Source organism: Pteropus vampyrus, unplaced genomic scaffold (genome assembly GCF_000151845.1).
Source record: "Pteropus vampyrus isolate Shadow unplaced genomic scaffold, Pvam_2.0 Scaffold75, whole genome shotgun sequence".
NCBI lineage: Eukaryota > Metazoa > Chordata > Mammalia > Chiroptera > Pteropodidae > Pteropus > Pteropus vampyrus.
In genome coordinates this window covers 3,974,509-3,999,004 of record NW_011888856.1, presented here as the reverse complement: position 1 = coordinate 3,999,004, position 24,496 = coordinate 3,974,509, and the positions used below count along the sequence as shown (strand labels likewise).

The 24,496-nt window shown below is 45.9% G+C and overlaps 1 protein-coding gene and 1 pseudogene across 1 annotated transcript in view; one reads left to right on the top strand and one right to left on the bottom strand.

Annotated features, from left to right (window-relative positions):
* Window positions 1–24,496, top strand: part of ELMO1 (engulfment and cell motility 1) — a 495,575-nt gene that overhangs the window by 451,655 nt on the left and 19,424 nt on the right. Inside the window, exons 17-19 of the mRNA XM_011362520.2 lie at window positions 4,348–4,511; window positions 9,804–9,916; window positions 18,295–18,402. Of these exons, the coding sequence (XP_011360822.1) occupies window positions 4,348–4,511; window positions 9,804–9,916; window positions 18,295–18,402 (385 nt within the window). The remainder of the gene's footprint in view (window positions 1–4,347; window positions 4,512–9,803; window positions 9,917–18,294; window positions 18,403–24,496) is intronic.
* On the bottom strand, window positions 20,165–20,283 carry LOC111741270 (annotated as a pseudogene).

Sequence of the window (24,496 nt, the reverse complement as noted above, 5' to 3'; positions counted from 1 at the left end):
AGTGTCTTGATTTAATTGCACAAATGGGGCCTTAACAGACCGAATGCCATTAATCGTAGCTCTTGTAGAAAATGCTTTGCAAAAAAATGAGGAATGTTCGACTTATATAACTATTTGTCTTCTTTAAAAAATTGATGACATCTTTCACTGGAGTCATTTTCCTTGGTACACGGAGTGACAAGAGAACTTCTTGGGGCCAGTGCCAAGCAAAACTGTGAAGTGAAGTAGGAGAAGCCGGTCTGTGGCCCTACTGACCCTCTGTTCTATGCTGTAGAGGCACCACCTGCATCCTTTTCCCTGGGGCCAGGTGCCCTCATGGCATCTCCCTCGTTGTCCTAGCAACCTACTCATGGGAGACAGTCGATATATTCTTCAAACTGAGGTATAAGTGATTGTGAGTCATTTAAAGATCGTTCCGCTTATGGGTTCTTTCATCTAGCAGCGATCAACGTCTTAAGCTACAGGAATGAAGCCCCAACAGTGGATTTTAAGCATGAGATATAAGTAGCAGCTCCATAAGGGATTATCATCACTTCCATGGAAAGGTACAGCCATGAGCACATAATGAAGATAATTTTTTAAAGTTATTTCTTACTGAAGTTGCTTTACTGCTCCTGTCCAGCTTCTTTCTCCTACTTCTCCTGGATCGGGGCGACCTCAGTTTCACGAGCTTGTGCTCCTCCTGGCCTTCCTCGTATGCATTTGCGTGGACTTTTGGCCGCAAGTGGTAAGAATCCCATTAACACTGTTACACACACTCTTCTCTGCATCTGTGTGATTCTATTGGCAGCGGTCTCATTATCTTCTACTCGCCTGCATGTTAAAGGACTCTCGCACGGTTCTCAGTCTGAGGGGAAGACAGCAGGCTTCAGCTCACGTCAAGTCAGAAACGTCTGGGGAAGGATTCTGGTCAGTCGGTTGAGATCACTTGCCCACTTGGTGGTGAGATCGTTGTATCTAGTCAGATGCGGTCTGGCGATGATCATTTCTGTGACAGCCTCTTAAGGAAACGCATGAAACAGGGAATCAGCTGACCCTCTGAGCTTCTGTTTTCTGTTTCTTCATCTATAAAAGGAGGGACATGGAACTATCTCTGAAACTCTTTCAACTTTAACCTGAATCTATTTAAAAATCGCTCTTTCATTTTTGACATTCTAGTAGCTGTATCTTTATCTCTCTTATATGTCCTACCTCGCTCCAGCAGGTCCAATGACATTAGGGCTGATAATGATCTTGGCTGAACTCTGAGTTTCTCTGCATGGGAAACGGGCAGCTCCTATGGTGTCCCCTCACAGGAAGCAGCAAGGTGTCACAAGTCAACCTTGGCCAAATTCAAACACCGTTTACACCGCACAGTATAAGGAGGTCACGATTTCGAGATGTGTTAAGCACCCCACATTTAGCATTTTACCTGAGTAAAAAAAAAAAAAAAAAAGAAGCAGATTAGGTGGAAGGTCAACTGGAAGTTTCTTTCTGTGATTTTTCTAGAAGCATGAAGCAATGATTACGTAGCTGGTTCTAATTCAGAGGCAACCCAGGCTCAAAGTGGCTAATATGTGGAAGTGTCCAAATTATTCATCTGTTTCCACACCATTGGACACCCATTCTTTCTGTAAAACCCATACGATGTCTTCTCCTCTGAAATGCCTCCCCGCCTGCCAGCGAAGCCCACCAGTCCGGCTCTGTCGCATCCAGGCTTCTGTTGTAATGATCTTTGCCTACGTCTAGCTCTTATTAGACCGTTGGTTCCCGGCAGGCAGGGGCCGTCTATACCTTATTAATCTTTGAATTCCTAGTGACTCACCCAGTGTAGACTCATGATAAGTACTAAGTAATGTTTGCTGTGTTGACTTCACAAATAATGCTTCTCAAGGAACTTTTTGTTACTAGCGTCTATCAATGCAGTCTGATTGATGGTAAGCCGATAACCAGCTGAGTGAGACTGGAGGGGAGACCCAGCCATGGGCCTAGAAACTCCCTTGGGCCAGGGCTCTGGAGGACAGTTGCCTTTCCACCACCACTGACACCAGCAACCGCTCCACGAAGCAGGCGTGGCGCACAGGTTCTCTGCGAACCGCGGTTCCTACTGGATAAAGCAGATCCGTGACTGAATGACATAGATCTGTCATCCCTCAAGCTTCCTTCTGCAGTTTCCTGAGATTTCTGCCGTTAGATTCCTTTTTTGTGATGTCACCTCCCAGAAAGCCCTACAAAAAATGCAATACGTTACCTTGCAGAGGATGGTGTTACTGTGGCTTTGAGTTCCTAAAAGTCAGAAGCAGTGAAGGAAAGACGAGGGCCGATATCGCTTGGAAATGAATTTGTTTTTCTCGTAGACACCTGTAACTCATCTCTCCCTCAGTTTAGCATTTTCGGTTGACCTGGGATTCCTGGGGGCACGGGGGCACTGCAAGCAGTGGGTGTGCAGATGGCTAAAGAGTCAGACACCTGGCATCCCTGAGTTAGAGGCCTCGTTGGCCTGGGGGTTCCCCTGAGGCCTAATCGGCACCTCTCAGGTTTTCCTGACGGTCAGTTTAATGTCCCTGCCAAGGACTATTAACTTTCTCATTCTGCCCCCCAATGTCCTCTAGGCCCCTGGGGAGCACTAGACAGGTCCTTAGGTGGATAAGAGAGATGTGCACTGGAAAAAGAAACCTGAGCAGAGAGCTTAGCAGCCTGCGCCATGAGCGAGGGGCAGTGCCGTTCAACAGACTCAGCCAGCACAAGGAGCTGTCAAGCGTTCGGAGGACATTTTAGCTGCCTAGCATTTCCCATCACCCAGCAATCGGGCAGATTTGAAAGTTCTGGTTTGCCACAGTCTTTTCCATGCTGTAAAATTGTTACCTCTATTACAGTAACATTTCATGAAAATGGCATCTCGGTGGGACTGGTCAGTGAGCAATTACTGAGTACCTACCATACATGGATTATTGAATGGAAAACTAATTAGAAGCCGTGAGGAGTGTCCTGGGATCACATCCATCTTAAACCTCTCTGCCTGTCCATCTGTGGCAGAGGGTAAACGGTACCCCAGGGCCGTTCACATCAGGTATATGCCATATCCTCCATACTGGGCTATTGCATCCCAGAATTCAACTAGGTATGTGTGACCTTGGACAAGTCTTCAATCGTTCTCTCTCTCAGTGGTAATAACACCTGCTCTACTGTAACGGAGGGAGGATTAAATGAGGTGATGAACAGTAAAGCACCTGGCACAGAATCCAGCATATAGTTTAGGTGCGGTTGTGATTTTTCTCTTATTTTTAAATTATTAAGCACCGCCCCCCCTCCACCAAGAATGGTGGCATGGGCAGAAGAGTGCCTACAATCCTAGGTTTAATCCCAGCTCAGCCACCTACCACCCAGCGGTACGATTTCGAACTGGTTTTTAATGTTTCTTTAGATGCCTCACTTCTTCGCGTGAAAATGGAACAATAATAATATCTGCCTTATAAGTTTGAGTGGATTAGCAGAGGGAGCATATATAGAGTGCCTAGGTAGTACTGGCACATAGTAGATACCTTGTTGATGATAACAGTTGTTTTTATCTGTAGCGGAAGGGAAAAAAAATAAAGAGCCAGCAGGTCTCCTGGATGCCTCTGTGTGTTTTCTGGTCTTTTCTACAATATATATCCTGTTGAAGATGAAACCACATTAATAGAGGCCATGGTTAATTACCTCCTTGTGGGCTGGATCTGTCCTGAGGTAGCCAATTACCAGATCCTTCTTTTGTCTTGAGGCTTCCAACGGGGTATGTCCTTTCTAATTTAATAGACCTATTTTTTTTTAGCGCCTGTCTCAAGGAGGCACTACCATGTGTGCATTTCCAAATGCATCATTCGTGTGAACACTCAGGCCTTAATTCTGTGGGGGAAGCATCCGGGAGGGGTGAGCGTGGATGTCAGTTCATATTCATTTGAACCGGTGCCAACCAAACTTCCATGGTTATTACGTCTCAGTGATTTTCTCCTGGAAAAAAATAATGCGTACGCAGACTTCTAGCTGTTGCTTGGACTTCTTTCATTTTCAAGTTTGCATTGTCTACAGTGTTGGTTCGGCAGCCGTCACATAATCCACAGAGCCAGTGAAGCCTCCCACCCCAAGCCTCTCCACTCCCCATTCCATGTTAGTCAGCCCGTCTCCTCCCTTAGGGTTCCAACGGTACAGAAGAAAATGGAAGATGTGCATAATGGTAGTGTACTCTTTGGAAAAGCATGCTCAAGGTTTGCTCTGAGATTGCGTACACAGGGTTCATGGTCACGGAGACAGGGAGCCGTCCATTCGAGAAGGCTTTTCTGAATGGGCAAGGTCAACCCCAGAGAATCACGGTCTTCCTTTAACCTACAGGTAATGCAGGTGGTGAAGGAGCAGGTTATGAGAGCTCTCACAACCAAGCCTAGCTCCCTGGACCAGTTCAAGAGCAAACTGCAGAACCTGAGCTACACCGAGATCTTGAAAATCCGCCAGTCTGAGAGGATGAACCAGGAAGATTTCCAGTCTCGCCCGATTATGTAAGTCCCTACCCCCCAACCCTTATCTCTTCAAAGGCTCTGACCCACCATTTCTAGAGTGACAGCCAATCACACAGCTGGGCTATTGTGAGCTCTTTATGAAAACCAACCAATGAAAGACATTCCAAAAGATCTCAATTCGGTTCATGAAGTCTCAGCAGCTCCTTGAGGAAGGCTGGGCAGGGTGGGCTAAGGGGGACTTAAGGACAGGTGCCAGCAGAAGGATCTAACCCAGGAAGTGGCCCCGCGGTCTCTGCTCTGTGTCATGGCACTCGTGGTGCTCTTGTGACTGTCACCCTACCGGCCAAAGGCAGAGACGCCGAGGCCTCCTTTTGTAGGACTTTGCATCAAATGCCACTAGCAACCATTGCATGATTTCATGTATCTCCATCTTAAAGATGTTCTGAACCTCAGACATGAAGACTATTTCGTTTGCTTCTTTTCTTAGAACTGGCCTGTTTATCTTCCCTCGCCCTTTTCTAAGCCAGGTCGGTTTTGCTACTCTTATAATTTATAGAGAAAGAAATAGGGGGAAAGGGTGGGGCGTAAGGAAAGTGTCTCATCCCACTGGACACGGCTTCTTCTGCACTTGTGTATGAAGCCAGCTGACAACCGAGGTGGCATTGTGAAACCCAGCTTAAACCTCTCTGCCTGTCCATCTGTCCGTCTGTCTGTCTGTCTGTCTCTCTCTCTCTGATTCTTTTTCTTTACGCCGCTCTTTCTGTTTCTTGCTCTTACATGTTTGACATTTTTAATGTCTGGCAATTTGCTAAGCACCTCCTTAGGCTATTTCGCTTTCTCACATCCGTGTGAGATAAGCAGGTCCTGTCCCCCTTCAAGGACCGCAGTGTAGTCGACAGAGGGAGGGACCTCGTTCACAAGCTGAGGAAGCAAGACTCCATGTCCAGCCCGCTAATCCCCTGGCTGATGCTTCATCTGCCCTACCAGAGTTCCTTTGCCAAGTGCAAGACAGAGACGAGGTTTAAAAAGGGGCACGGGTCTGAGAAGGACGCAGCCAAGCTATGACATCTACTTTGTTTTTGTTTTCAAGCCTTAAGAAGCACCTTTAGAAACCGCAGAGCAGAACTACAGACTTTGGTTGGGGGGAGGGGAGAGTTAGGCAGCAGGAACGAGAAGTGCTTCCTGAGGGTCCTTGGTTTGCGTCCTTGAAAATCTAAGTCACCCCCGCGCTGAGCACCAGCCAGCTTTACAGGATGCCCCCCCGGAGTTCTGCCTTGGTCCTCAGCTGGGAGGCAACATCCAGAAGTACCAAACGGGAAGCACTTCGGCTAAATGACCGACTCCTCAGAGAGACGGTTTCTCATTTGCAAGGAGGGACCGTGGTACCTCGCCCCCTTCCTGGGCCTGCAGTGCTGAAACACTGGATTTTACAACGTCTGTGTCAGCAGACAGGTACACGCAAGGTGGCTTTACTATGCCTTGACAACAGTTCTTAAAACCTAATGGGAAACTTAAGGAACCACTTCAGTTAAAGCCAACTAATTCCGAATTAATGTTTGACCGTGACTTTGTCCCAAGTAAGAACGTTAACTGCCTGTCGGGTGTGAGCAATTGCTCCTGCTTTAGCTCCGTATCTCCACTTCCCAGGGATCTGCCTGTGGCATTCTGAAGTTTCTTGTCCCTTTATTACAAGGAGCTCTTATCTTTACAGTTATGGTATAAAGAGAAGCAATGCAAATGGAAAGGCACCCTCCTGCTTGTTTATAACTTTGGCATCGTCATGTGGCAATGGGACTGAGAAGCAGTCAAGGTTCTTGGCATAGTGGCGGTAAAGTACTAAAGACTTGTCAGAAGTGACAGCATTTAAGTGGGGAGGCCATGCACTACCATGCACAGCCTCATCACTGCCCCAGCCTCTGAAATGGGCAGGCAGCAGCCAGCCTCTGGCTTCTTCTCCAGTGATATTTTGCTTGTTAGAATGAGCTACCAGCCAGGAAGTCATCATTGGGCTGGATAAAGTCTAAATGCTGCCAAAATGGATTACAGGATAAACCCAGGTCAACAAAGGAAAAAAACACAGGTCATGTATGATTGCTTTCCGTTCTTCATATATGTAACAGTGTGTTGAGTAACTCCTGCCTTCCAGGCCCTGTCCAGGGTGCTGGGAACAGGTAGAGAACCAGAGAGGCTTGGTCCCCACCATCCCAGGCTCTCCAGCTAGGGTTGGAGGGGTTACTAGGCTATCAGCTTGGTGCTCGGCTAGAGGAAGCATAGGTGAGTGGGTTGTCATAAGAGCATACAGGAGAAGCATATCACCCAAGCTGAAGGATTGGGATAGATATTAGAATTTTAGAGCTGAAAGCACCTTTAAGGTCATCCAAGTCAAGCTTTTCATTTTGCAGACTGTGACAATGACTTGGCTGAGGCTTGATTGCAGCCTGCTTCTTGATTCCCCCCACCCCCACCTCTCGCCTGGCTGCCTTTGTGCCTGCCATGTGCAGCACAGTGGCAAACCTCAGCGCCACGAAGACCCCTTGGGGCATGCTTCCCGTTTTTGTAAAACGTTTATGTTTCCTGAGAAGAAAAATGCAAATTCCCTGTAAGCAGATACTTGGAGGAATATATATTCAGTGGGTTGAAGAAACTTCGTTTTGTTTCTTAGCTCTTGACTAATGATTTCAGAGAGGAAGTATTTGTTATTTTCTATTTCGCGTGACTTTGCAGGCAAGATAAGCCCATTCACACAATTAATCTGAGTTAATGGATATAAAAAGCTTGACTAGTCCAAAAACAGGTCATTGAACACAACGGGGGGTTGGGGGAAGGGGCAACGTGAGGACACACACCAGTGAAGCAGAGTAGCAAAGTGTGGATGGAAATCTAGACCTGCTGAGCTCACAGACCTGGGCTCACGTCACGGGCCACCACTTAGCAATGCGGCATTTTAGGCACGTTATGTAACCCATGCTAAGCCCGCTTCCCTCACATCTATACATGAAGGTGATAAAAGCGTGCACATCATTGGGTCGTCATAAAGATTCAACGGAGTCGTACATGAAAAGCACTTAGCATGTGCCTGGCACATGATATCCACTCAGAGAAATGGTCATTCTTATTATTAGCCAATAACTAGAATTTAACAAGTCATCACATCATTAATATGTAAATGGAAAAAGTGACACTCTGAATGTATCCGTATATGCCGAGCCTTATCTCAGAAAGCACAGTAAAAATAAGAGAGAAAGAAAAAGTAAAAACAAATAGAGCAAGAAATGACGCTCTCCTGCAAATCTGCATTCTCACTAAACAATGGCCACAAGCTTTGCTCGTGGCCTTCTCACAGCCACTGCCAGGAGGACCGTCTGGTCAGTTATACAATTTTCAGTGTTCAGTGCACTTGAAAAATGCCTGCCACGTTCCAGGGACTGTGCTATATATGGGTTGGTGATTCGGCAGTGAAGAGAACAGACACAATTCTCACCCTCACTTGTGATTATATTTTAGTGGGAAGAAACAGATGATAAACATGATCGATAAGATTATAGTACATTTATTTCCTCCATTTGGTCCTTATCTCTGCGTCTTCATCTCCATTTTAATAGCCTAGTAAAACCATTATTTAAAGATACATCAAAACCTGAGATTCGAGGATGTTACCTAACTCTTTCTCCAGTGATTTCTCCATCTCTTCCTGTCTGCTCTGTCGCCCCTAGCTCAGGAGTCAGGAGCAGCGATTTAGTGTCCCAGGTGACTGCCCTGGCAAATCCCCACGTTCTTCTGCATTCAGAGCAAGGTTCATCAAAGCTGGAATGGATGCATCTTTCTTAACAGGAGCCGAATACCGATAATAAGTAGTTGCAGGGGTCTGAAATCTCAAAGCACGAGGCTATGCCAGGAGGGCTGAGTCTCCGTCGGATGCCTTGTGATACGGTATCAAATGACAGGAGTTTGAGGCCATCTAAGCCTAAAATACTTATTCGGGCGGTACTAGAATACCCTGTTAGATGGCCAGATGCCTTTATGCAACTTTTTTATTCTTTTTTTTTTTCCTTCACGTGTAAACAGAAGCAGTTTGCACAAGGAAGACTTAGTCTGTCTATGTTTAACCTCTGTGAGCTGTTTCCCCATCCGTAAGGTGGGGGATGATGATATTAATACCTATTTCCAAAAGCTGGGGATTTGTGGAGGTGGGGAGTGGGAGGGGGTGTCGAATGAGCAGACTATGCTACCTGGCTCTTAGACACTTACGAACGCGTGAGCCTTCACAACCATGGAAGCTGGGCCTGTGAGGTGCTTGGAGAATATTATCGAAGCAAACTCGATACTCCCTTGCCCTCCCGCCCAGCGCTGAGAGAGCACGTGCACCCACACTGTCTGCGTAGGGGGCCACAGCATTTCTCAGCGAAGATTCCCATCCCCATTTTACAGATGAGCAAACTGAGACTTGGAGGGGCTACCTGAGAGGCTCACCGTGGGAAGAGCCTGGATTGACACTCTAGTCTTCCCGACACTTCGAGCCCTGCTCTGAGGGCCTGGCTCTGGGTCTCCCCATCCAGCTTTGTCTACACCAACTCTAGCTTGACTGGACTCAGATGCTAGGGTGCTACATAAAATTTCACGTGATAAAAATATCTCTGCGATTAAAAGATTTAAAAACCATTACACTCTATCATGATATCTTTACAGCACAGTGCATCTAAAACTAAATTACATTATGTGTTAGCTTGAGACAACATGCAAATAATCCTTAATTTATCCCATCATTATCCCCATCTCTATGGGCTAGAATCTGGGACAATGCATTGTTCCCATTTGTAAGTGACAGAATTGAAAGCAAGATGTGGCTGTGTGGTTCGCCCAGGATAGAGCGTTTGCCGTAGAATAGTAATCGTGTGGTTGGCCAATATTCCTGTTTGATGAGATCACAAATGCCGTCTTGGAGTTTACCTGCCGTAGGGAAGAAAACGTGACCAGAGGTTTATTATCGTGGCAGAGCAGGGTGAATTATTGCATAAGTTTGTATCTGGGGCTTTGTAAAACAAGAGAAGAAATTCTCTGGGACACTTTGGCCTAGAAAAACATCACAGAAGTGGCTAGTGCTTTTGTGGGTATTGTGTAAATGTCAGAGAATCTGTAGTGTTACTGTAACAGATGAGCCTGTCCCCTGATCCTGAATAGAGGATTCTCTGAAGAATCCTCCCGACTTGGGAGGTATTGGGATGGCCATGAAGGATGCCGCTTGCACTCCCTGCCCCATCCGCATGTGATGAGCTCTCAGCCCGGCACTGTTCCCAAGGCCCTGCCACAGACAATGTGTTTATCCTTCTTCAGGGAACTAAAGGAGAAGATTCAGCCAGAAATCTTGGAGCTGATCAAACAGCAGCGGCTGAACCGCCTTGTGGAGGGGACCTGCTTTAGGAAACTCAACTGCCGGCGGAGGCAAGGTATTGTGCCCGGGGACCCTCCAAACCCAGCTGCTTTGAGCAGCAGCCTGCCCCATGGGGAGCCGCAAGGGCCTGGGTATGGGTTAAGGGCAGGCCATGCGGCACTGTGCTCGGGACAGGAATGGCAATCCAAGTGAGTCCCGATCCCCCATGCATACCCAGGTGGCATCAAAGTCCTGAATTACCAGAAGAGCCATCCTGGGTCATTTAGTGCCATGAGTTTGCTGATAATAGTGCAACAACAGCTAGGTGTCTTGAGAGTTTACCACGTGTCAGGCTGTCATTTAACTTATGTTAATGCATTTCATCCTCTTGATAACCCAAGAAGGAGCTCCTGGGATTATACCTGGTTCGCAGATAAGGAAACCAGTTCACAGATGAGGTATTGAGTAACTTGCCCAAAGTCAAGACGAGCCAGGACCCTCCAGCTGCCCTATGGCCCTTACTTTTAAGGACTCAACCTGCTATCAGGCGAGCTGACACCCACTGTTGGAATTGGTCTTGGAACTTTGAACATAGATGGCCCTTTTTTGCAAATCCTCCTACTGATTCTCTGCCAGGTCACAATTATTTTCTCTGGAGTTATAAGTAACAGTGAACCAAGGTAGAATATTATCCATTTTCGTAATCCTGCAAGGCAAATTTCAGAATTGTGTCTCTAACTCCTAATCCCAAAATAGCAAGCCGAAATGGGTGCCGTTAGACTAGTTCCAGAAGGCGGCAAACATTTCCGGCTGTTTCTTAGCCAGGCAAGTAAAGTCCCTTGATTTCCTTCTTGCTTTTTTGACATGCTGCTGATTGCAGAGTCAAAGTACTCATATCAAACTGTCCTAGAAACAAACAGTCAGAAATAATACTGAAAAAAATAAGGTTTGGGGAGAGGTGAAGAGATTGTGGAAGAGCCAGGAACAAGCACAAGCATCAGCACCTATACCGAGAACGAACCTCAGCTACGGCCCAGAATAAATTCCGGCAGGTATTTTTGAAACCTGAGGGACGCCCTGCTCAGACTCAGTGCTCACCCACTAATGACAAACTCCATTTCGTGTTTATGCCGAGCCCATCCCCCTGGCCATTTACTTTTTAACAGCTTTGTGCTGAATATTGAAGACATTCAAAATATTTTAAATCTTACCATTAAAAATCACATTATGAAATTTCCAAAGGCAGAACATCCTTGAGGAATGAAAATGTACTTTGTTTCCAGAGGATGAGAAGCCATGACAATGAACTTCAAGCTGGGCCTCCCGAGAGGGCAACGGGCAGAATGATAAAAGTCGCCTTCGGGACTGAGAAGGCTCACGTTAGGAAGAGCGGTGGCAGAGGGAAGTCTTCGCCCCGTTCAGCCTCTGAAGGACAAGTTCACCCGCTCCTCTCTCATGGCCTCCGTGGCAGGGGCGTCTTAGCCAGAGTAAATGTGGTTCCAAGAAGCCAGTGTGGGCTCAGAGAGCCCTGGAGCCAGATGAAGTGGGTGCGGTCCTGCCTCTCCCAGTCCCCAGCTGTGTGACTTTGGGCAGTTCCCCATCTGACATGGGGACAACAATGCCAGTCTCCTGAAGTTATTGCGAGGAAGAAAGGTGGTTGCAAACGTAACTCAGAAAGCAACGACAAAGGGTCGCTCCTATTACCGAGGAAAAGAGCGCTGAGCTCGGAGTGGGTAGACTTGGTTCTAGGCTTGTCAGCTCCATAAGTAACCACCTGGGTGTCTTTAGGCAGGACAGGTGGCCTCTCAAGGCCACAGTTTCTCATCTATTAAGGGGGAGAATAAGACAAGATGATCCGTTAGCTTAATTAGCCGGAAAGTCAGTTGCATGCCCTGATCTTTTCATTACCTTTGGAAAAATCAGTATTCAGGATCCGTTGCCCCTCTAAAGTGAGTAATAAAATTTTTATTTACTTGACATTGGGCAAAGGGCGCAGGAGTGGAGGGGGAGGGGAAAGCTGGCAAACACACATGCCACCGCCCAATGCCTCTGCCGATGCCCAGCTAGAACCCTCGGAACCAAGTACAGAGAAATCAGTTGACCCTTCTAGTCTTCTTCACCATGAGATTCCTTTTTCTAGGCTGAAAGGGGTAGGTTCTACTAGAAAAATCCTGCTTCTAGGTGTAATAATTAGGGTTTTTGCTAAAGAAATGTTAGTGCCTTGTCTGCCATTTTTTCCAGTTTTCTAAAAATGAATTATCTAATGAACAACAAAAAAAATTAGGATCTAGATGATAAATTTATTAATGAGCTCCCTAGGGAGCATGACCATCTGTGTTTAATATAAAATCATCCTTCCAAGTGCAGAAAGGAAGGCTTTGGGTGTTTGCTAAAGGGATTTAAAATCTGGTGACTAGCTCCGTGTGCTTAAAAATAGGGATTCAAAGCAGACTGCGCTGAAATTGGTTTCCTATCACCCCATCAAAACATTTCATTCAGATTTACACAGATTAATGAGGACACGACAGAAGACTATTTTAATCCCTGTGAGAAAGATACACCTGTCCATGAGACCTCAGATGAGAATAGCCAGGTGCCATCACAGATTAAGGAGCAAGCACACCCACAAAGGACCCTGGCCACACACCTTTAGACTTGTCCAACAATGAGTCAGACAGAAATGAGTAGATTTATGAATTTTCTAGGGGAAAACGTGGAAGAGCCGCTCATCCCACAGACCTGGCGAGTAGAGGAGCAGACGTGGCATCCTTTATGCCGCGTTTGTCTAGAAGGCTCCCGAGCTGACACTTGCCCATCATTTCACTTGCCTCATTTGCAACGATGCTACTTGGATAACGTGATGTAGACATTTACAAATCTGGGTTTCTGGGAATCCTGACCACATTAGAACCGGAAGGCGGTAAATCCTGTGAGACACATCAAGCCACGTTCAAGTCCCTGGCTCCCTCCCCGCTAGCTGGGTAGCCTTGGGCAACCTGCTAGATCTCTCTGTGCTTCTATTTCGTCATCTGTCAATGAGGACGATATCAGTTCCTACTCCAGGCAGTTGTAAGGGGTAATAAAATCTTGCATCTATAGCACTTAGTAGAGTGCTCAGCGCACTGTCAGACATTTATGAATGATATTTAGCATTCATTTTAGCTTGGAGTTCCTCAGAATATTTTTAAACATAGATGGTAGAGTGACAATGGTTGTCACACACCTGCTTCGCTGCATTCTGCAGCCACCTCGGGGTATGTAGGATTTCGTTCACGGTCCTTCACCATGAGATTGCCTCGCTTCCGTCTCCCCGGGGCTTCCCAGGAAGGAGTTCAGATGAAGCCCCAGAGGTTGTCTGTGTGAGGGCCAGGCTTTGCTTTAAGGGAAACTGCAGGCAAGCTGACACCTGCTTGTTGACCTTGCACTTGAGCCAGACAGTACATTCAGGCAAAGTAACTATATGAACCCTTTGGGGGAGCAGGTTGTTTCTTCTTGTATCCTTGATCAAAATTTTCTTTTAATATTTAATTAAAACTTATCATAATTCATTTTTACAAAAAGGCAGGTATAAATAAGTGCTTATTTTCAAAGGAAGAAAAAAGTCAGCACATTTTCAGAAAAAGGCACTTTCCAGTAAATCAAAATGACAGATAATTATTGTTCTCAAAAGGTGGGGGGGACAAGTGGTGTGGATGAGAAGGGTCACCGTTGACCAGAAGGACAGAAGACGCTGGTATTTGACAGTGCATGATGGATACTTTATATATCTTTTACTCGTATAAGTATTAGCGTACTCAACAAATGAAGAATAGAGATCCCTAAGGGATTTAGAATTTGGCCAGAACTCCATAGCTGATATGTCAAGGCCAACTGTGTAACCCAAGTCTGTGTGACTCCAAAGCACTGGTCAGGCCAAATCATCTTTGAAAAGATTCGAGGGTTCTGGAGTCATCTTCTGCTGCGAGAAGAGAAACCAGTCTCCAGCGAGGCAGAATATTCTCAATCAAAACACAGGACACATTCTGAAGAGAATCCAGCAAAGCGAGGACGATTTGAAAGGCCGTCGTGCCTGCAGTTGTGTGTCTTCCTTTACTGGGCCAACAGAGAAATGTATCTCATCACCTGAAGATGACATTTCCCTTTACAAATATTGCTGGAGTCCCTCGTGCTTTGTGACTTGGGAAGGGTCGACCCTAGGCAGGAAGCAGACCTTCTGAACACATTGAAGATGTTACACATTTTCACCTAACCTACAAAAAAATCTGAAATCCTAGTAGAAGTGCCCTAAGAATTTACTTTGGTAAATTTTTACTCGTATAAGCTGGTGGTAAAGGCCTCCCACCAGCAGCCAGCTCCCAACCCTGTGTGGGCTTCGCACCCGAGACCAAGCCGTGCCCCTGACTCCATCCAGAGCTGACCAGGGCTCGGTCCTTGCTGTGCCCTGTGCCACTGCACTGCACTGCCCAGCATGTCCCACTCAGTGACGGTGATGCCTTTTCAGCTCGTCCTTCTCCCCTAAAGCCCTGCGGGCCATCCCCAAACCTGTCTCCAGCCTAGATGATGGAGACAGGCAAGAAGCTACTCTGTTTACTAAAGCTACCGATGGCTATTTAAGTTCATTAAAATGAAAGAAAATTTAAAACTTGATTTCATATATTGGATAGAACACACACAGAGTATTTACAGCATTGCATAAAGTTCTATCAAACATTGCTGCAAGGGTTACAGTTACTGGTGGTTATTACCTCCATAATGATCTATGTGACATTGGGAATAGCTTTAATCAGCCCTGGAGACATTTTTACCAGTCCTGTGAATTTTGAAACCAGTGTTTTTCTATGATCCTTCACACACACACGCACGGGCGGGCATGCACACACACAGAGAGAGAGACAGAGACAGAGACAGAGACAGAGACAGAGAGACCAAGAAGCATAAAGTTGTCTCCATATTTTCGATTTCTGAGTTTGGGGGATGGAGAAATGGCTATTAAAGAACTAACAGTCGTCACTGACTGGAAGGCCTCCATGTTGACTGCTGTTTTCTCTTTAAATGCTAGTAAACAATCTTTGATGATGTTCTCACTGCTTCTTGCTAATTACTTTTAGTGACACAATCCACTCATTCATTGCCCAGAGGGACTGAGGAACTAGCAACATCATGCTGGGTTTCGAAAAGAAAATACGCATTTTTCTTACCATAAAAGAAACTGCAAATCAAGCTACCGCTTGGTGGCTGACTGAAACTGTCTCACCCAACAAGTCGGTGAGTCATGCTGGTCAGAGCTGGCGGCTCTGACCTTCTTTAGAGCAGCTCCGCCTTCAAGACAGATATCACCAAGTGAGGACTCCAGCCTTTATTCTGCAGAAGGTACTGAGTAGCCAGCATTTGATACTCATGAGTCAAAACAACCTTCCCAAGTCTGTTCAGCTCCTTTTATGATACTTTGTCATCCATTTGAGACTTCCTATTTGACGAGGATGAGCAGAACACACCGCTTACATCTGTGATGCACAGGTCTTTTGCTGTCTGCCACTGACTACTAGAAAGAGAAAGAGGAACTTACATAGGATAACAGAAGAGTCAGGCAGAGGTAGGAGGCAAACTGGAAGAGGGCGGCGTTCTAAAACTGCAGAGGACGTAAGCCTCTGGCAGGAGGAAATGCTGTCAGCGTCTGCCAGGTGTTGTTATGGCAGGGCTCTGGGTAGCCTTTCCTGTTTCTTTTAAACGATCATCAATGGCGACTTTGCAAGGAAGAGAGTTCTTTTGCCTCCTGGAACCTACTAAATAGCCACTGTTCTCTAACGGTTTCTGGATGTAAGAATAGGTTTCACAAGAGTCCGTCTCCATTCCTGCTTTTCCTGGGAACAGGCAGCGTTGCTGAGCCCCTGTCCCTGCTTCTTAGACCTGAGAAACTGTGTTCTGCCCTCTTCCTCGTAGCTGCCACCAAGACCCGAGGGAGCGGCGTCTTATGCTTCTGGGCTTCGTCTCTCGGGTTTGCCTATCATTCTAACGATTTTTTGCTACACCTAGAGTGCTCTGTGCGTCGTATGCACTCTGCAAATAGTCATTGGATAAATAAATTTACCTTAAAAGTGTATGGAGACAAATTCTTGACGTCTTACAGCTGAGTATGTTGTGCGCTTTGCTCCACACTGTATCTGTTTGTACCATTTAAATGTCTTAATGTTTCCCCAAATATGCTGAGGATGATTGATCATCTTCGATCGCACCACATTGGCCCGTGGGCTCCCGGTTACCACCACCAACCCCTAGAGCTTACCCTAGCCTGAGAAGTGAGGAGTTCCTAGAGAGAACAGGCTAAGACGTTACTTAAAATGAGACCAGCGTGTCCAAGCGTCGCAGCTCGCTCACTTCCTCCCTGGCATTCTGTCATCCTTCTGCCCATCACTTAGTCAAAAATCCCACTTCAGGGGTAGCAGGGGAAGGAAAGCTTTAGAGCAAATTTCTCCAGCTCTAAATGGTCATCACAGGCCATTTAGACAAGATGAAAGGTCCTTCTGAGCAGAAGAAACCTCCACAGCTTGTCGTGCCAAGCCCCATGAGCACCGTTGATAACAGTCAAAGCACAGGCTTTTCCTTAGCAGTCCACAATCCCTACTCCGAGTTTCAGGCCAAATTCCCACATGTGTTCTCTTTATGGAAAACTGATGATTACACATTTGCCTAATTGAAATGGCTGTGAATTATTCAGGGAGTAACTTTATTTTCTCCCTTTGAAATGCTCTCCCAGAAAGATAGCCTGTGTTGGGAGTATCTATACAACATACTTTTGAAAATTTAGCGATTCCAGATGTTTTTCTAGCCATCAAATAACTTCTTCTTTCCTCTCAAAATTTTCTACCAGAGCTCAGATTCTTTTAAATAAATGGATCGCCATATTCTGCCTCCCCTCAGGAATTTGCAAACCCTATTTATAGGCGAGGAAGACAGGAATCGCAAAGGCGTTTGCTTTTGTGGATCGAACTTAGGCGTTTTCTTTGTTCACCGCGTGTCTTTTACTTCCATTTTTAAAACTTTCTTTTCCATTAAAGAAATTATAGTTAAACCATGGTCTTGCAGCAAAGGCCGTTTTATACAGAAAAATACTTTTCTTGAAATATTATGGAGACTATTTTAGTCAGAGTGGTTTCGAAATAATTTGTGTTTGTAGACACATAACGAGATGACTTGACCAAGGCCACTAGGTCTGCCAACCCCATAATTGCACAAAGGGGTTACAGGTCTTAGAGGTTTTTGCCTTAAGCATTTTGACCAAGTCCCCTTGGATCTTCATTCATCGATTTAGCCACCACCAACTGAGCAACTTCTAGATGGCAGGCATTATGCCAAGGGATGGGAGCAGTGCAGTTATGAAGATAGTGGCTGTCACCAGAGGTCCTTGGCTCTTCCACGCTGACAGGGCTAATGAGTACCCTGGAGACCTTCTTGCATCAGTAATCATTTACAGCGCACCCATTAGGGCATGTTGCTTACCTAGGGTATGTGACAGATGGTGGGAAATACTAAGGTGCTTAACCTGTGGGCCCCAGTAGTCAAAGAAGATGCTGGAGCAGATAAGCGGATGGGGAGAGTCCATTCTGCAGCAGTAATCAAAGAGGGCTTCCTAGAGGAGGCAGCGTGTAAGCACACAGCCTTGAGAGCTGCACAAAGATGGCTGTCACAATTTAAGTGCCTTATCTATAAAAAGCACTCTTTACCTCCTTCTTCCTACCTCACAGGCTTATTCAAAATTTTTACTATGTTTGAGGGACAGAGGTGGTCAAGTTGAGGAAGTTATCTGTAATCCGCAGGCTCTGGCTTTGCCTAGTTAGAGACCCAAACTCTAGGAATTAGGGAGGAAATGATGGTGAATATCCTCATTCTTTGAATAAATCTCTGAATCATTGAGATTATTTCCTCGTGAATTCCAGCCTCTGTGTGTATTGCCAATGTCCTGATCATTCATTGATTAATTTGTGTGTAATAGCGTCGGGAGTGGGAGGTTTGGCTGCCAACTAAGAAGTCACACAATTATTTCAACAGCCTTAAAATCTCAGAGAGGAAAGTGGGAGCAGAAAAGTTCCGAGAAAGCTGTTTTTTCCACGTCTCCCTCCCGGCTTTTGTCAGGCCTACGTGGATAAGGAATCATTCTCATAGTCACTATAGAAACTGATCAAGTAACCTTCTGGGAACCAGCGCCTGCTGCTGTTGTACGTGAAGTACTTGATACCTTTCCCAGTGGTTCTCAGATGTCTTATTAAGCAGGACAGGCGCTAACTATCAAAATCAAAACAGGGCTTCCTGCTCAGCGCTCTAGAATCCGTTCCTTTCCGAAGACTTAAAATCAGATGATCTGCTTGCTCTCCCAGGCGATACTATTACGAAATAAGGATGTCAATATTTTTGGAAATCAGAATCATTTACCTCATAAATCTGTGATTTTTCCCTTAGACAAGTTTTGGTATTGTCGGCTGTCACCAAACCACAAGGTCCTGCACTATGGAGACTTGGAAGAGAGTCCTCAGGGAGAAGTGCCCCACGAGTCACTGCAGGACAAGCGTAAGTGGCTCTCCCGTGTCGAAGGCTGGAGTTTGGGTTGGGCTGTTTCCTCATCCCTAAAGATCGTGCAGAAAAGCTATTGACCTAACTAAATAGACCCACTGGACATATGTCATCTTGTTGTAAGTCCTGGCCTCGGCGTTCTCATTGAGCACGGGACCTTAATGGATTTGGGGTTTGGGACTGAACAGGCAAGGGCATAAAAGGAATATCTTTCCTGAAAGATGTAAAATGGGGTTCAAATATCCACTTTTGCATTACCTATCCAGGTGCTGTTTCGAGGAGTAAAAACAATATAAAACTGATTCGGTCGATTGTCTTTTTCTGATGACCCAAAATAATGTCACAGCAATCATTTGTCGATCCCTCCCATATGGCTTTATTATAGTTTAGTATATCCCATAATTATAACACAGAGCTAATGGCACTTCCAAATGTGGCTAACTTATTTCAAAGAAGTAACTTAGACACTTAGGAAATTTCTGATGTTTTACGGTTTATTGTTTTCTAGATTCCCTGAATACATCTTATTTATGTGTATTTGCTATCTCTGTACGATATCTGTTTTAATGTGTATATTTTGAAAATTATTTTAGCCCAAGACCAAACCAGGTTTCAGGTTTTTTTAGATGGTCTTAAGTGCGCAAATTAAACAAAGTACTATAGAAATATGAAAACATACGGTGTTGCTGAATTAATTTGAAAGAGAAATGAGATCAAGTGGACACAGCCTCGGAGGAGACGCCAGGTAGAGAAATGAACAAAGGAGTGAAAAAGATTGAGAAAACACAGACACTTTTAAAGAACCTTTGAACGTCCCATCGACCCTGCAGTGAGTCATATAAGTGTGTCCCAGAGGGTGTCCTTATCCTCTTGTCGCCTCGGGGCCCGTGGAAGTCAAATCTGGACTGCCTTCCTTGAAGCTCATGGCCATCAAAGGCGAAAAATAAACCACAAGTGGAAAATTCCTGACACATTCAGACTCTGTGCTGACGTATCAGGCAGACAGCCTGGAACATTGTCTCTTCCTCCAGCTTAGAAAGGGGACAGTCTGGGCTTTGTCGTGTCATTTAGTTCAGGGAGCAACCTCATTCCCCTTCCTGAGAGCACGGCCTCCCCAGCACTTATTACTGGTGTTGGTAATTAACGGGGCGGGGGGGAATGCCTGCAGTGGGGGTGTCCCGGGCCTCTGCCTGTAATGGAGAACCTCCCTTCAGCTCTCGGGAAGCGTCCCACATCCGGCCATGGGCAAGCTGGACCAGCGGTTCTCAGAGTAGGGTTCTTGTACCATCAGCAGCAGCATTGCCTGGGAACTTACTAGAAATGCAAATTCTCAGGCCCCACTCTCAGACTTGCTGAACCAGAAACTCTGGGGATGGGAACCAGCCGACTCTGTCTCAGATCCTCGGGCGATTCCGATGCACCCGAGGGAGAACCGCTACACTCTTCACAGTGATTCTCCAAATGTAGCCTTCACCAATAAGTACGAACTTATTATTAAAACTAAAATATAACCAAAAATTGATATCATAATCCATTCCTTTACAAAAAAGGACTTTTGATCGTTAAAAAACGGCATGAAAGACCTAATCTTGGAATAAAGGACAGTCCCTTCTGCTAAATTAAATTAGCTTTACGAAAAACACACACCAGTGCTTTCATCTTTCTTTCTTTCTTTCTTTTTTAGGTGAGGCAACCCTTGGTTGACCTCACAGATTGCAAGGACCTTGTCAGTTACAATCCCTTATTGTTTTATTTTTTCCACCTACAGCACCTGGTCTTCCTAGGTGGTCTCCCATCCAAGTACTAACCAGGCCCAACTCTGCTTAGCTCCCAAGATCAGACAGGATCGGGCTTGTTCAGGGTGGCATGGCCGTAGACTTCCGTTTTCTACCTGGTGAAAATTCCCTCGTGAGCTCGGAACGAACTGTCCAGACCCAGCAATCCATGGCGCGAGAATGGAGAGCTAAAGGCTACTGTTGACCAGAGAGACCAGAAACTCTACGAAATCTCCCGCAGCCTCATTCTTCACCTGACCAAGAAATAGGAAAAGTGGCCCAGGCAGAAAACAAAACAAAACAAAAAATAAATGAAAGAAGTCAGCTCGACTCATCCTTTCCCCTCGTGGCCCAGGGAGTAGGCAATCCCACTCCCTGGACGTTTTATTTAGTTATCGCCATATTTGTAGGGATATAATCCACTTCTCAACCCACAGACAGGCATTCGAGTGGTGGCAGGTTTTACATGCTGCACTGCCATTCTGTCTGGTCCTGTGTCTGAGGAAATCGATAGGCCTGTTCCTAGAGAAGGTCCTTGTGCAGGGGCACTTTCTGGCCTGGCCCGCGAGCCGATGTCCACCCAGCTCTCCCAAAGCCAGCACCTCCAAGAACCGAGGATGAAAATAACTCACTAGAAACCAGGAGAGCTGAGACCAGAGAGAGCGGGCTTGCCAGGCGGGTGGCCGAAGAGCAAGGCCAGAGCCGCAGATCTCCAAACAGCTCGTGGTGGTGGCCGCGGAGGGATGCTGCTTCCGGAAAGGCGTTGCAGCAATCCCTTCTGACGATGGTTCCAGAATTCTCGTTCACCACTTTTCTCTGCAGCCTTGAAATCCAGCCACTCACAGTTCGAAAGAGCTGCTTTATAACACTTTATCCATTGCAAGATAAACCAAGAATCCATACGTGTGCAGGTGTGTGCACAAGGGAGGGCGTGTTGGCAACATGACATCTGTATGCACGTGTGTGCTGGGATGTGCTGCCGTGTCAAACATTATTCCTGCCATGAAGCAAAATGAAGCTATCACGTGACTCATCTGAGAAGGCCCCGGCCTAGTAGGTTTGCTGCTTCGGGCTCACTACCTGGTTTGCATTCGATTCCAATTGCACATTCCACCTGGAGCAAAAGAGCCCATTCTCTTGGAACCCTTAAAAGAGAAACTTCGTTCCACCGGAAAAATGAGTCCCTCCTTTAATTAATGTCAAGTGCCATTGCTCCTGCCGTGTATGATTTCCCTCTCTTGAGACCAAGGGGAAAATTGTCTTCTGCCCCTTAAGTTAATCAGTGCTGAATATTGAGATATTGATGAATCAAATAGCGTAATTGAATCTTCTTCATACAGAGTGCGAGTAGAGATTGAGAGCCACTCCTTAGCTGTCCTCGTCCCCAAAGGTTTAGGAAATGGCTCTTCTCATATTCCTTTTGACAGGAAATAGGGCCCTATCCACTGCTCCATACTGCCAAGATTAAAAAGCCAATAGGGATCTTGGCTCCAGCATCAGGAGTGGAGCAATCCTCCGAGATAGATGATGCTATAGTCCCACATTGCAAGCGCGGCTGGAAGTTTAGGCTGCCAGAACGTAAGCCCAAAGTGGTATACCCAGGAGGTGGGTCTAGAATGCGAACTCAGGCTCTGTGATTCCAAAGACACAGCCCTTCCCACCACTCCGTGCTGCCAAGTTAGGGACCAGATTCTTCACCGAACTGTGCTGGGATCAGCCTGTCCCGCCTCTGGATCTCTGTCCACAGGTGCTTCTGCTGTGGAGCCATGTATACAGCAGGTGCTCATAACTCACTGCTACTTCCTGCAGTGATTACTGCCTCAGCTTACCTCCCAGTTGTGAAAGCTAAAACTGTTTTTACCGTAATGGCCATATTTACTTTTTCAATTATTTGTATTTTAAATCACAGTTAAAGTTCCTTCTATAAATAGTAGCTATCGAAGAGTTTCCTGATTATGTCTGAAATGATAACCACATCTGGGGCTGTGTTCAGCATGATTTGGGGTACCAACACCTCCCAAACATGGGGAGAAATCATGAACTACCAAGGGAGCACTGAGTGGGAGAAATAGCAATAGTCCCAGCTCTGTCCCTTACTAGCTATGTGGCATTGCGTAATTTCTTTCCTTTCTTTAGGTCTCTGTCTTCCCATCTATAAAACAGGGGTATTGAATTAGATTGCCTCCATCCGGCTCAAGCTGAAAGAAGCCTAGAAAGAAATGAGGCCACGCCTCAAGGATTTAGAGTTGAGGGTGGGGTGCCAGTACTGACCCTCCTGTTCTCACATGTCTGGACCCCACCTTTTTATGCCGCTCCCACACAAAAAGGCCTAATGGAAACACTAGCCTGGCTTTGAAGTAATCAAGGGCCCTCTGCTGCCTCCTTACAGTGCTGATTCAAGAGATGTGAGTCTGATTCTGCTCATGGGAATAGAGAAGGTGGCATTTTAGCCCTTCTGATGCCTGATCTTCCAGTGCATCTAGAGGCAAACCATGCAAAGAACAACCTTTAAAAGCCACACTCTATTTTTAGAATTTTGCATTTTCCTTTTAGCCATAATCCTGTGAGTAATATAGCAGCTTGTCTCCTTGACAGGGGACAATGCATATGAAAAAAACTAAATATGTACTGCCACGAACATGATAGAAAAATGCCTCTTCTCCCCTAAGACCCTCTCATTAGAGATTCCGAAGGCTATTCTCACAATAGACAGTGTGTTTCTGTGTGCCATTGCATATGATGGGTTTTCAAATCCGTGGGGTAACTTACTATTAATAGATTGTAGGCACTCTCTAATTCATTGACTGTGTTATATATTACACTACAAAAGACTTTCTGCTTCTGAGCTACTTGTGACTCAAACTCCATCTGAAGCTTGAGAAGGATTTTTGAATTGGTATGTTAATTACATCAAATTCACTTCAGTAGTGGAGTTGCCATTGAAAAGTAAACCCAGCTTCCCAGTGTACCCAAATGTCCCATCCTGAGGTCGTGATTAAGCAGCCAGATCTGCCACCGAGAGGAACAAGGCTGATTGTTGGTTGTGAAACCGGATTTGAGGGGTCGTGGTCACAAGTAGGTCTGGGAATCATATGGCTCATCTAAAGGAAGATGGCAATTCAGAGGAGCCAGGCAGAGGCAGGGAAGGGGCCCAAGGGAGAGGGCTATGCCACTCAGGATCGGCTGCATTGCTCCGTTATGCTGCAGGAACAAACAACCCCCAAATCTCAGTGGCTTAGGAGTTTATTTCTTGCTCCTCACATTACATAACTGACATGGGCTGTCAGAGGACTGCTTTATACAGTTGCTCAGGGACACAGGCCAGTGACTGCTTTGCCATCCCATAGCTGTGCCATCTGGATGGAACCTGGGGCTTGTTCATTTTCTGCAGCTGGAGAAGAACGATCGGTAGGCATGGACTTTTCACTGTCTCAGCCAGTCAGAGACTTGCCATTTCCTCTCACATCTCATTGGCCAGAACTAATCACATGGCCCCACCTAACTGCAGAGGTTGCTGGGAAGTGTAGTCTTTCATATGCCCAGAAAGAAAGGAACACCAGATATTAGTGAACACAAGTAATGTCCACCAAAAGGATCTAGGATCAGGACTGCAAGATGAAAGAGCAGAGCGGGACAGATAGCTGGGGGTGTGTGCAGAGATTCCTGGAGAAGTTCACCACAGCCTCCCTCTTCTCAAGGGTTAGAGAGAGCTCTGGGAGTGTCAACAGATGTGGACAAAGTTCTTAGCAATTTTAGGGTACCTGGAAAATGTTAGCTTTTAAAAGGCCTTCCTGTTACATCATTTTGATAGTCTACGTATTTTCTAATTTTATCTTCATCTAAATATCACCCCACAACCCAATTCCCCAATAAAAGTATGTGAACTTTAATTATGAAATCTCTCATCATATCCATCATTAAGGGAATGATTACTAATGAATTACCGATTGATTACTAAGGAGTTCATTACTCGAAGCCCCCACAGATCCTAAATGAGACTCACAGTCTCTTGTGAAACAGAAGAATTGGAGGAGAACGGGGGACTCCACATTTTTTAAAATTGAAGTCCCAAACCCTCCGACTGCCTTCTCTTTCTCAGACGGTCTTCACAAAAAGTCCTAGATGTACAGACCTTTCCTTGTCTCCGTCTCCCCGCAAGTCCCCAGAAAGACATGCGATCGCGTCATTTCCCCTAACTGCTAGATAAAGACCAGCTACCATTTCCCCATCAAAAGGGAATGCTCCCTTTATTGGAATTTAGGTTCATCTGTAAAATAGGGATAATAAAATCTGCCTCACAGAATCGTCGTGAGAAC